Here is a 14158-nt window from a genome sequence, read left to right on the forward strand (position 1 = left end):
GTGGTAAGAAAATCTCTTTGTCGATACTTGAATTTTGGAAGACTCGAGTCGAGACTTATGAACAAGGTTTTCCTTCAATATGTTGTTCTGAATTTGGGTGGACGGATTTTTCCTCTCACAAGGTATTAAAGTTGAGAGATTTTGTAGGGTGAACTTAATAACATAGTCTAAATTTTTCATTATGGTATTAATTTACAAATATAAATAAAATTATGACAACTAAAGTGTTAATTTAGGATTTGGGAATTCTCAGTTTGGCAAAAGGAAACTTCAGTCAAAATCATAACTTACGTGTCAAGTATCAAATTGTAGCTTGTGGGTCCTTGGCGTGTCGCTTTCCATCAAAACAAATACGACCCTAAAAGTCATGAGGGGACGCTTTATGCACACTCACTTCCCTACTATATCCTGACCAACTCCTTTTGTTAATAACTAATAAGTTTTCTTTGTAGTGTAAATTATCGGTGAATATCGAAAGGTTTAGTATATAATCTCTATTCTCTTAATCGAGTTTACGAACGCCGAATAAATATTTAATCAAAAACACTAAATTAGAAGCCTCTTTTATCCACTGGAAAAAAAACACTAACATTTTAAACATATTTTAAAGAAAATAATTACTTATGTTTATCATTTTTCATAAAAACTTAATCACTGCTTTCTCACTTCCTTTAACCAACCATCCGAACATAATTTTGTGGTTGGTATTACTTGTTTGAAGTATATTCAAGTCAGTTCACTTGTTTGAAGATTTGTTTAATATACTTGCTTGGTAATTAGAAATTAACCAAACATTTTATCAAACATTAAATTGTAAAATTACCAACACATATAATGTTAATATAATGTTTTGCTTACATCGTTAGGCTTCAAATCCTCGTGTTATTAATCTAGTTTTATTTATCAATAATATAAACGAACGGTTTTTATTGGTTTTCTTAAGCAAATGGGACCTAATAACCTGGGTTTTAATTTGTCCTTATAAAGTATCTAAGTTGAACTTACGAGTTGGTTAACATATATTTGCTAAGAATTCAAGTCAAATCGAACTATCTAATCCCATAGTTTCCTGGCATTATAACATACCACAAAAACTAATTAAACCAAGTCAAATTGAACTCGTCATCTATAACTTTTGAAAGTAGTTGTCCATGTTTAGGATTGGTTTTCTTTTCGCTTTGGAGGATCTATAGGGTTAATACCACAAGTGATCACAATACAAGAATTGGAGTTATAAATACAAAAATTGTAAGAAAAATAAAATAAGATGAAAACTAAATATATAAAATTGTTATAAAAGTGCATAGTTCTCACCACAGTATACTATTACAAGATTTTCTAACAATAACTTTGGAATGTCAATAAGTAATGTATAATTAAATGTATAAAAGATAAATTAACAATAAAATCATTTAGATGTACGGTTGGAAATCTAAAATATAAATTATAAAAATGCATACATGTTTTTGTTGCATAATACGAGTAAAAAACTAAAAAAATTAGCAAACTTCAAAAAATAGAAACAATGTTTTCTGTTGATTTGAAACTTTATATTTTTCGTGTCTTATTAGATAAAAAAAATGTTTTCTCCAAATGAACGCTCCATTAACAAGTTGAAAATTTTAATAAGGAAAATGATAAATTCTTATAAAATTTAACCTAAAATTCTCTTATAATATAAGAAGGTTGATATGTGATATTCACTAATTTTCCTTCTTGTTCCATGATTTTTTTACATATCATCGCCTAAAAATTATAATTAGAGAAAGTTTTAAGCTATTAGTTTCAGATGTTGTTGTCAACTCACAAATGAGAACCTTTTAATTTAAATCCGGCTTAATTGAGACCATAAGAAAAGCATTCATATGATAGTTTTTAATATCAAACAATTATTTTAATCTTTATATAATTAAAAATTAAAATATATCACTTGGGATCTAAAGATCTGTATAAAATAGACCAAATGGCAACATAAAACGTGGAAAACCCACTTTCTTGTATTTTAAACAACACAATTGTCACACACACACACAAACACTTTTTTGATCGGATCCTACAAAAAAATATTATTACGCCATCACATATTCCCGCATATAATAATTACATATAGACACAAGTAATAATACACTACTCCACTCGATCACTGGTGCCAACACTATGCAATCCGTAAAAGCAGGAACACGGCCACCGTGGGTAGGCTTTGCGGCCGCCGTGTGGGTCGGAATAGCTGCCGGAAACTCATACTGTTTTCCACTATATTCACATTCATTGAAATCAGTACTGGGATATTCACAACAACAACTAACAGTACTTGGAGTTGCAAATGATTTTGGAGAAAATACAGGAATACTTCCAGGCATTGCGTGTAACTATTTCCCTCCATGGGTTGTTCTTCTTGTTGGTGTTTTTTCTTCTTTCTTTGGTTATGGTGTTATCTGGCTTGCTATTTCTCAGACTGTTGTCAACTTGCCTTATTGGGTTGTAAGTATTTCTATCTATATCTATATCTATATCTATCAAGATTCATTTTTTTGTTAGTTTTATGTTGAAAAGTTCATATCTTTGCATACCCTTTTCCCGTGTTTCAACCTGGGATTGTTACTTTTAAGAAAAATAGTTATTGTAGTTTGATTACATTTTTTTTTTTTTTTGTGTGTGTGTGTATTCTTTTTAAAGTTTGTATATTTGTGTACTCTTTACCAAGATCCAAATTGGGATTGTTTCTTTTTTAAGAAATACTTATTGATAAAGTTCTATTCATAATTTGCCTTGAATAAGTTTGAAGTAATTTCTTTATAAAGATGTAATCTTTTTCGATTATTCTGTAAACAAGTTTGTTCCTTTCTACCAATTCCCATGATCCAAAATGTTTTTTTTTTTGGTTAATTTTATGGGTGTGAGGGAAAGGGGGGAGGGGTTTTTTGACTTTTCGGCATAGCTTATCTTGTGGGGTTATAGAGATTGAAATTCAATGAAGCCAATAAGCTCCCAGCTGGGCTTATGGGCTTCAATAAACAATAAGGAATAAGCTTGAGTTGATTAGCTCATAAGTCATAACCTATTAGCAAAAATGTCCTGGCCTTTTGAAAGTTGAGTAACTCAATAAAGCCAAAAGAATAAGCTATGCCTGCCTTGTTATTCTTCCAAGTATTTCTGTATATAGATTCAGTTTTTGTATTTATTCTTTCAAAAAGTTCATATCTAAAGCTATTGGTTTTATTCATAGTTTGCTAAAGATTGATTTTTTTGTTGGTTCTTTCCAAAAAGTTCTTTGCTTTAGGATTTTAGATTGCTTCTTTTTCGGAAAGCAAGTGTTTGGATTTCTTTTACAAAAGTAGATCTTTATCTTATATATGCACTAATTTAACCACTGAAACTCTCAAGATTTTGAATTGCTAGAAAAGTTTAAAGATTAAAGATCATGAACAAGAAATTAGATTTTAGCCACTTGCTACTTAATTGAAGTTTGATTACTAATAAGTTAGATGATCTTTTGTAATTTGTATCAGCTATAGATAATCCACATGATTTTGATCAAAGGTATCACCATGTTGAGCCATAAATAAGATACATAGTCATGACCCTGAATAAAGTAAGGCCAAGATAAAAACAGACCAATTTTGATTAAGCTTATAAGTTCGTTCCTCTAGGCATTAACTACTTCACTTAATGATCTCAGTTTTGATAAGTTTCTAGCCTCCTGAAAAGATTGAGTTCATTATGAAATGGGTGAATCAGCCTCATTAATGAGTACTTCATTTGAAAATTTTGACTTATTAACAGTTCATTAGGGAATATGTGAAGCAACTTCAATCAAGATTTAATACTCTCATTCCATAAAGCAATACATTTGAAGCAACTTTATTAAGTTTCTTGAATCAAGACAATAACTTTCTTGCATTTTGTTTGCAGCTATGGATTGCGCTTGTGCTAGCAGCCAACAGCAGTGCATGGTTAGGTACAGCGGTTCTGGTTACAAATCTAAGAAATTTCCCTCTAAGTCGTGGTACAGTAGCTGGCCTACTAAAAGGCTACATTGCCCTTAGTGCTGCGGTTTTCACAGAAGTATGCACCATGTTACTTAATGGGTCAGAATCGTCGATTGTGCTTGTGTTCACATTAGGTATACCCATAATATGTCTTGCCTTAATGTACTATGTTCGCCCGTGCACTCCTTCTGATGAAATTGACCCATCGGAGAACACTCACTTTCTTTTCACCCAAGGGACCAGTCTCTTACTTGCAATCTTTCTTTTAACAACAACAATACTAAAAAACTCCTTAAACCTAAATAATACCATCTCCTACACATTTATTGCAATAATGGTGGTTCTTTTATTGTCACCACTTGCAATCCCAATCAAAATGACCCTATTTCCAGCTCGCAAGAAGCTTCTCCGGCCGGTTGAGTCTTCAGACAGCCTGGATTCAAAATCAGATCCATTGTTAACGCCATCATCTTCAAACACGAATCTTACAAGTTTTCGAGAAAATGAAGAAGTGTCAGAGGTGAATATGCTTCTTGCTGTTGGTGAAGGGGCGGTGAAATTGAAGAAAAGAAGACCTAGAAGAGGGGAGGATTTTAGTTTTCGCGAAGCTGTTGTGAAGGCCGATTTTTGGCTTCTATGGACGGCTTACTTTCTTGGTGTTGGGTCTGGAGTCACGGTTTTAAACAATTTGGCTCAAATTGGATCTTCACTTGGTTTTAATGATACAAACACACTGTTGAGCCTATTCAGTTTCTGCAATTTTCTTGGCCGGCTTGGTGGTGGTGCGGTTTCTGAATATTTTGTAAGGTAATCTTTATTGCCATTATCATTCATATGATGCTTAACCTGGGTATGCTATATAGAGGTCACATGATGGTTGGATGGATGGTTAGATGAAGTAGCAAAGAAAAACAAATTCTGATTGAAACTTGTCATTTTTTTAAGCATGGGTCAAAATTGGGTCATTTTGGGTGGCTTGGATAAGGAGTTGAAACAAACTTTGGGTCATTTGTAGTGGACGAAAAAATGGATCGAATTGGGTTACGGGCCAAACTAGGTTCAGTTTAAGTTGTGTCAAAAACAGGTCAGGTCACTCTTAATCAGTGTTTTGTTTATTTTCTAACTTTTCTTATATTTAGTTGATTATGGTACAAAAACTATATTATAAACAATAAAGAATTAGTAGGTTGATGAAAAAAGAAAGGCTTTGGTTGACTATGATGAGTTTGAGCTGAACCGTTTTAGCTCCAAGAATATGTAACCTATCATAAGAGATTAAGTAAAATCTAGTTAGATCCTCTCATATATAAATGAACTGAAGGTATCACCTGTAGTTTTGTGGTTACAACATCTTGGTGTCCTGTGCAGGTTAAATGCGATCCCAAGGACATTTTGGACAATGGTAACACAAATTATTATGGTGCTAACGTATCTTTTATATGCATCGGCTCTAGATGGAACTCTATATGCTGCAACAGCATTACTTGGAACATGTTATGGTGTTCAAATTGCTATTATGATCTCGACATCCTCTGAGCTTTTCGGGTTGAGAAACTTTGGGATTATATTCAATTTTATGCAGTTAGGAAACCCTCTGGGTGCACTTCTATTTTCTGGTATGCTCGCAGGTTACATTTATGATGCAGAGGAAGCTAGGCAAGGTTCAACCACTTGTATGGGTCCTGCTTGTTTTCGGTTCACGTTCCTTGTTCTTGCTTGTGTATGTGGTTTAGGGACTATTTTGAGCTTAATTTTAACCCTTAGAATTCGACCCGTTTACCAAATGCTTTATGCTGGTGGGTCATTTCGTTTGCCTCAAAGCACTGTCCGCTAATGATCATTCACCAACGGTCAACAAAACGATATTTTTGTCCACGTTTGTTGGTTTTGTGTGTTTGTTGTAGCCATGTACAAGTAATCACAGGAGTTTATATGTTTTTGAGCTTTTGAACATCTGCTATGTAAAAATATATGTTCTTGCCATTAGTCTTTGTATGAAAATCTACACTAAAAAGAATTAATACAACTAGAGTTTTGACTTTTTGAGCTTTTGAACATCTGCTATGTAAAAATATATGTTCTTGCCAAGAGTCTTTGTATGACTTTTGAGGATTGATCCTCTAGAAGTTATTTTATATAGCTTTGTTTTGATCTGATGTAATGTAAGCTTTTAATTGATGAGACTGAAATAAGAGAAGATTGATTGCTTTTCTTCCTATTTTGCAAATGATTGCAAATTTTGTATATGAAGTCACAAGTTCAAAAGTGTGACAGGCTGGGTGCCTGGGTATAAAGGCCCATATAGTGTTTGTTCATTTTTCCAATTTTCGTTGAACTTTTAATGTACTGAACAACCACTGCCCAGGGGACATGGTGGTCAGATGCATATACTCATAACAAGACATAAGCTCCAACCTCTTTAGGTAACATTTTGGGGTGATTAGGGGGGGTTTAGAAAATGTCATGGGATACCCCATTAGATTGCATATATCTCACACAATGCAGTGAAGGGATTTGGAAAAGGTCGCACAATATCCTGGTTAGATAGCTACATATGTCCGAGTGAAAGACTACATTTTTTTTGGATAACCTGATCAGGAAAAACTTGATCTATTTAACCTCATCCATCTATAAATGCACTATAGATGATTAATCTACATGAGCCATTAAAAACAATCAAAATTCTTCAAGTGAAGCTATCTGTTAAATAGAAGTTGTCACTTGTCACATAAAATATATATGTTGAGTAACAACCATGATAGTTGAATGGATTTTACCGCATCAAGAGCCAAAAACATCATATTTGACACAGTTGGTCTTTAGATGTTTTAGAAAAGACCAAATGCATACATCATAATCAAGGGTTAACTCACCCCAACTGGTTGGTTTGTTGTTACTTGTTAAGGATGGCACCCCAGATCAGCCCCCACCAACATAACTACATAAACCAAACACATGGATGGGTCAGACCAAGTGCACCATCCCTGTGGCTAAGGTGGGCCTAAATTTATAAGGTAATAAAAGTGCTTTTATATCAAAACATAACATCCTAGATCCAAGTTATCCAACTAGAAAAACTGCAATCATATTTTAATTACTCGTAGATAAGAATAGGTTTCTATGTTTCTTGTCTTGTAACAATTTAAGAACAAATATGCCACAAAACTCACGGAGAGAAGTAATGATGTGTGTGAATAAAATGATATAGAAAATGTTGTAAATTAGGGAAAAAGATCTAATTAGCATTGATAAATAAAATATAGATATAGATATATAGATTACAAGATTTCCTATAACATTTTTTTTACATACATTATTAATTGATCACCTAATAAAATCCCAGTTTGGGCTCACTTAAGAAAGATAATGCACACAAATGTTACGAATCCAAATATACTTGCATTCATACCAAGCTAAAAACAGGAAAATATAAAACATAACCTATAATTTATTACTATGTTAAACCAAACCAAAAACCAGAACCCAAACTCAAATCCGTTGTGGTTCGGCTTTTAAGTGTTTTCGACTTTAACTCAGAAAACTTAAAGAACACGGCCTCTGGCTCTAACCCATATTCTAAAAGGGTCAAAACATGTTAAAGAAGATAACTTTTGATGTTGCTTCTCCTACAATTTCACTCGAAAGCAAAGTTGCATATGATAGTAATATAAAACTTTTGATAAAGATCAAAATCAATATGTAAGATACTCGTAATTAAGAGATTAAACCAAAAAGCTAAGTAGGCTTCAAGTTTTGAAACATGGCATCCCATTTGATGTCTTCACCGCCTTTATTAGTAGACCAATATTCATCACCATCATTACCATCTTCATAATCACTATATAAATCTTCTTCTTTATACTCATTACCATTTTCCTTCTTTTCATCATGTTGGATATCGTAAACCAAAGGGCTCGAAAAGCTATTAACTTTAGCACCACCATTATTAGATTTAACAACGGGCCGATATCCATTAGTTAGCAAAAGAGTTCCGGACCATTGTTTGTTCATAACCAACCTATTACTTCTCTTAACCATGGCACCTTTCCATCTTGAGCTGTAAGTCCTTCTTTTGACCATAACCATAGCCGAATCATTGCGGTGCACCCATGTTCGAACCAAGTTAGCCAATGTTCTCTTGGTTTTCTTGAAAACTAGCATTAGTTTAGCCATTGGGTGTGAAGTGGATGATGACTTTTTAGAGAGTTTAAGGATCTCTAGCCTATGTTTGGCTATGGAAATTCCCATACTTTGAAGGAATTCATGGTTGAAATATGAAATGTCCTCTTCTTCGAGTTGGTTATTGGAGAAGGTTTTTGCATATTCGTTAATGTATGGAGGTTCAAGGTGTGTTTTTGATAACCATGAAAACCAGTCCATGGCTTTGATGTGTTGCTTTGAGTGGAAGATATAACGCTCGTGTATTTATATAAAGTAAAGGGATAATAAATTAAACTATGTAAAAGGAAAAGAAAGCAAAAAGAGATAAAAGAAATAAAGTATCTAGCACAAAAATAGGCATGTCTATTATTTCTAAAGATATATATTAAGATAGTAAGTTATGAACCCGTATTAGCACATTAGTTTCTTTAATAATTACTATATTTGTGATAATCTATTTTAAGTAAATGTATATTGGGTGGATTTATATGGCAAATATATATCAAGACTTGAAAAAGAAAATCTTTTTAATTATAAGAATAATCTTTTTAGTATGTTTAAAAAATAATGATGTTACTGAAATTGAAAAAACGTATGTAGATTATTAATAGATATATAGAAGCAGTGGCGAACTATGTAATAGTTAAGATTGGTCACGGCAATCCCATAATATCTATAAAACTTTATATTTTTGTGTGTTTATTCAATTTTGAAGGTAACGCAAGACTAATATAATTAAATATAACTTAATTTTATGCTTATTAATATTATAAAACAATTCGTCGATTTTAGAATAAAATCCTGGTTACATAGAAGTGAACTTTCTTTCTGGTGCGGTGTATACATTTATGACTTTCAACAAGTTTAAAATATTACATTGTTTTCACACTTTACTGTATCTAATAATTAAGATCTAATCATGATTTTATTTGCTAGCAATTGTAATAACAAGTTCGGTATGTGTGGTATGTGTAGTTTCCCATATGGTGGTTGAAATTATAAAGATTTTCCCATTAAAAACACGGGCCAAAGTCAGAATTGGGCAAGTTAAGGAATGTTTCTTTGAAAATTTGGGCATCAATCAAGGCATGGAAAAAGGCACATACCAACCACTTACTAATATCTTTGCATATTGATGTTGGTTGATTTTAATTAGCTTCAATCTTTATCAAGTATCCATGTACATGCAAACCAACCACTTTCTATATTTCCAAGGTAGCCTCCTAATAATTTAATTGTTGCGCCAAGTTGATGTCATGGTGTGTGCCTGTGGTTAATATTAGAACGACATTAGTATGCATATATGATTGGATAATACTTGCAATGGTACCCGTTCAATTGGTTGATGCATCTATCATTTTAACAACATTGAATTCGATTATTTAGAACGACAAGTCTGTGTTTGCAAAGATAATCTAGTACTATAGTTGTCAGCCATAGACCAGCTCGAGTCCCAAGGCGCGTCTTGATTATAAGCCCATAAATCAAGTCCAGTTTTCTTTCTAGTATTATAATTGTCAGCCATAGACCAGCTGGAAGAGGTGATGAAGAGGTAGGGTTGGTGGTGAGTAAGGAAGAGTTGATTTAGGAGAGAGAGAAAAGTTACACAGTTACACACTTTTGACTTTACAAACACTCTTCTCATATCAATTCACCCATCACGTAAATAATATATATAAATATATATCAAACTTCCATATTTACATACAAAAACAAGCTTGTATATTTAGAAACAGAGCAAAAACGTGTTTCATTGTCATTCGCTTACAATACTCAAAGTTTACCTACCTATGTTGAAAACATCCCAGCAACTTGCATCCGTGCATGAATAATCATGGAATCCAGGTATAAATATTCGGTCCATGTCTTAAAACCCGAACCCGACCCGGTTTAACCTGGGACCGAACCCAACCGCCCGAGTGGGTTTTGGGCAGGGCTTCGGTTTGGGTTTTCATGCCATCTTGGTCTTCGGGTCAAGCCGGTCCGGTTCGATTCGGTCTTTTATCCATGCTCATGCCTACTAACAAATATAGATGAGAAAAAAAAAGTATTCCATGCAAATGAAATCCCATGAATTACGTATCAAGAAATCATTGGCTAATTAAGCTAGGCTTTAAATATCATCCGTGATTTATTTATCATTAATTCGATCAAATCATTTAAAGTTGTTTTTCTAGGCCTAAAACTTTATCCGGATTACTCTAAATCTTTTTTTTTATTTCCCCTAGATTTTTTTAAATATTTTATATTTATATTTAAAATTATATCATAAATCTTTTTCTATCTAAATAAAGGTTTTTAAAATTTTGAAGATATATAATATCCTAAAACTTTGTCAATAAATTAATACATATACAACCTAAATTTTTGTTATATCATTTTCTTTTTATTTTTAGTATTTTGTTCGTGTTTTTTCATAATAACTAACATCATAAACCTCAACAATAAACATCATAAAAAAGATCATGGATTTTGTGGGAAAAAAAACCATTAGGATAAAATTACCTAAACCATACACATATACATAAATACATATCAATACCATCATAAATTATAGTTTTTTCAAGGATTTTGAGAAAATATATTCATTCAATCTAAGATTAGTCATTCATATTGTTTCGGTCAAAAATTATCTAAGATAATTTTAAAAAGAATTTTAGACAACTCAAGAACTGAAGATTTATAAATGGGGTTTGCTGTTCAAGGATCTTCAATTAAAAAGGAAAGTTTTCTTAACAAAAATTACTAAATTAAGAGTTTAGGTTTGAAAAGAGTTTTGAGAAGATCTTTGAGACAAAAATACGTTGAGTAATTAAGAAAACGGTTGAAGATAATGTAAAGTAATGCAGATTAAAGGTAAAGTATTTAAGTAATGCGATAAAGAAATTGAGGTAAAGAATAATAACACCAGAATTTTGTTGACGAGGAAAAACCCTTGATCCAGTTAAGTGATCTTAGGTAAAAAACTCCGGGAGGATGCAATCGACCCTCCAGCTGTTCTTTTATTATTATCTTTGTTTGTGAACGATTACAACGAAAAGAATGAATAACAATTGAATGAGTGAATTACAATTGCTATTTTATTAAACTATGGTTGCTTGAACAATGAGTTGATTGATGATTTGCAGAATGTGTATTCTTTCAGTGTTGTTGATGAGTGATTGATAGCATGCCCCCTTCTGCTCATTGGCTTCTTCTATTTATAGAGCTAAACGTTGAACCGTATTTCTGAAATATCCGGGATCTCCCTGAACTTGCTCTCTACGCTGAAGAAATGGCACATATGACCGTTATGAGTGATTCTTCATCAAGTAAATCTGTTGTCAAGTCCGATTCTCGTGGAGGAAATGATAGACTATCCGTTGTAACACGTTTTCTTTGTGCATGTAACACGTCTTTGACTTTAGTCCTGCAAATAATATCTGACACACTGGACATATATTAGTTAGTAGAATCATAGATCTTGAAGATATCAAGATCCCATTGTATCATGATAATACTGTTATGTAATCTGAGGTTCTTATTCTAATAGGATCAAGGATCCTTTAACAGTACACAGTATTACGTATTTATTCTAGAAGGACTTAAGTATAATTTTTATTCAGGATCCTAATAGTGAAAATTCTACCCCAAACACATATACAGAAGCAGAAATGTATATAAAATAAAACATATTTAGACAAAGGTGAGAGGTACTTCCGGTTGTACCAAAAGTCTAGAGTTTGATTTTTAAGAGATGATAAACATTGGAGTAATACCCTTTGACTAAATACTTTTAACGGCTCTTGGTGAAGAGTGGGTACTTACCACGTACATACATCTCTACTCATGAAATGTTTTTTAAGGGATGGTAAACATTGGGTACTTCGGACTGTGGACCCACCGTGCAGGACGCCCACTTCGGATTTTTTTTTTTCCAAACTACAGCCACGACCAATTTTTTCAAAACTTTTTCAACACTTTTAAAACTTTAACTTTCATCGAGCTTTATAGTTGTAAAAACAATTGAAACTTTAAAAAACAATCCTCAATTTATAGTTAACTTTAAAAACAATTTAAACTTGATTTAAAAACAATTGCAATTATATTAAATTGAACTCCCTTTTCCAACTTAGAGGTACATTGTCCTCAATGTACACTTTAAACTAGATATAAGTTAACGGCTCAAGTAATTGCAAAAACATTCTCTTTCTCACCCAACCGACCTTCCCCAACTTAATTCTCAAGCATGGATGCCGAGAATTATCCAACTTATCTAGAGTTTGATTTTTAAGGGATGGTAAACATTGGAGTAATACCCTTTGAATGAATACTTTTAACGGCTCTTGGTGAAGATCTTATTGTTTATGGTACATGCAAGGTTTTACCATCACACGGTGAGGATGCGATTTGGAAAAAAAATAAAGGTAAGAATAAAATTTGAATACGGAGACACAAACTTACGTTAATGTTATAAAGGTAATTTCAAAGACCCGGCCATTTGGGGTTGGGCCGGATCTGTTTTGACACCGGTGGACGTTTATTGGAGAGAGGGTTGAGATATATACTATTTGTTTTATTTATTTTAATTTAATAAATTATTATACAAAATCTCTTATATTTATTATTTATTTTGGATTTAAAATATCTGTATTATATTATTTACTAGATTAAACTATGTGTTGTATGGTTAAAAACTGTTATCGTAACAAGATGCTAAATTCCTTTATGCAGAAACAAAAACCGTTAGATGAGTTCAAACTTTTAGTTACAACCCTTATATCAAAAAGTAATATCATTACCAAATTTATTGATAATTAAACACAACATTAGCCTTTTCACTTTATAAATTTAAACAGGTATAACCTTCTATTTTTCCTTAATTGAAAACATTCTTGCCGTTAAAAAATTAAAATCAAAACCACTATTTAATGTACATTTGTAATCTAGTAATATTTTTGTTAGAATTATACATGTTAAATTTTATACTTTAACATATAAAACGTTTTGATTTTATTCACCTTCTCAAAAGTAAAATACGCCTACAAGTTAAGTAAACAAATTAAAAATTAACAACTCAATCACCATAACACATAAAATATACATATTTATTTTTTATTAAACATAAAATTTTAAGCTACTTTTTTTTTTAATATAGCCAATTATGTTATAAATCTATCATTGCTATTAAACATTAATTTTGAGTATCATAGTCAAACTCAAGGACAAACTAATATCACTAGATATTTTTAAATGTATGTTCATGTACTTTTTCTTTTCAATCTATTACTATCATCATTATTATTTACTTTCAATCTATTAGTATCATAACTATTTTATTTTTTTTTATCTTTATACATTTAGTGTTTAAACGGTAAAATTAAACAAAATAATAGCTAAACAAAAATAATTTGTATTGAAATTCACATAAGTTATGCATTGCAATTACTAAAAAGGAAAAAACATATACTAACAAAAATGTTGAAGAAGACAAATGAACCTAACATTAGTAAGAGATCCAAACAAATAGAAAATTATGACTAAAGATCACAATGAAAGTTATATTGGGTTTGGACTTAACGAATTAATATATATATATATATATATATAAAATAAGGAATAAAAAAATTTATAAAATGATCTTTTAAGGCATTTTGAAATTTAAAGTTTAAAAAAATCTCAACAAGTCATAAGGAACTTCCCATACAAATTGTAAATGACAATTAAAAAAAAAGGTTTTTAATAAAGTATCGAAATTAATGATATATAATTATCGAAATTATATATCGAAATTAATGATATATAATCTAGCTTATAAATATGTATGACTATTGTGATGACTATTATATAGGAATTTGAAAAAAAATATAACATATTTACATACAAGTATATCATCAATTTTGTCTATATCTACCTAAACAAAGAAAAAACCATTTTTCCAACCTTTTTTTTTTTTCTATTCTAATAAAAATAAAAACAACTTAAAATTTTTACTCTATTAATAAAGGAGTGTATCTCAAAAATAATGT

The 14158-nt window shown here is 31.5% G+C and overlaps 2 protein-coding genes across 2 annotated transcripts; one reads left to right on the forward strand and one right to left on the reverse strand.

Annotated features, from left to right (window-relative positions):
* Positions 1–1996: 1996 nt before the first annotated feature.
* On the forward strand, positions 1997–6038 carry LOC122579072 (protein NUCLEAR FUSION DEFECTIVE 4-like). Its single transcript, XM_043751164.1, has 3 exons — positions 1997–2481; positions 3913–4796; positions 5358–6038. The coding sequence occupies exons 1-3, from the start codon at positions 2158–2160 to the stop codon at positions 5821–5823; spliced, it is 1674 nt and encodes a 557-aa protein (XP_043607099.1). The 5' UTR covers positions 1997–2157; the 3' UTR covers positions 5824–6038.
* A 1381-nt stretch (positions 6039–7419) lies between these two features.
* Positions 7420–8401, reverse strand: LOC122579466. Its single transcript, XM_043751648.1, has one exon. The coding sequence runs from the start codon at positions 8367–8369 to the stop codon at positions 7725–7727; it is 645 nt and encodes a 214-aa protein (XP_043607583.1). The 5' UTR covers positions 8370–8401; the 3' UTR covers positions 7420–7724.
* Between the last annotated feature and the right edge of the window lie 5757 nt (positions 8402–14158).

This window comes from Erigeron canadensis, chromosome 8 (assembly GCF_010389155.1).
Source record: "Erigeron canadensis isolate Cc75 chromosome 8, C_canadensis_v1, whole genome shotgun sequence".
Lineage (NCBI taxonomy): Eukaryota > Viridiplantae > Streptophyta > Magnoliopsida > Asterales > Asteraceae > Erigeron > Erigeron canadensis.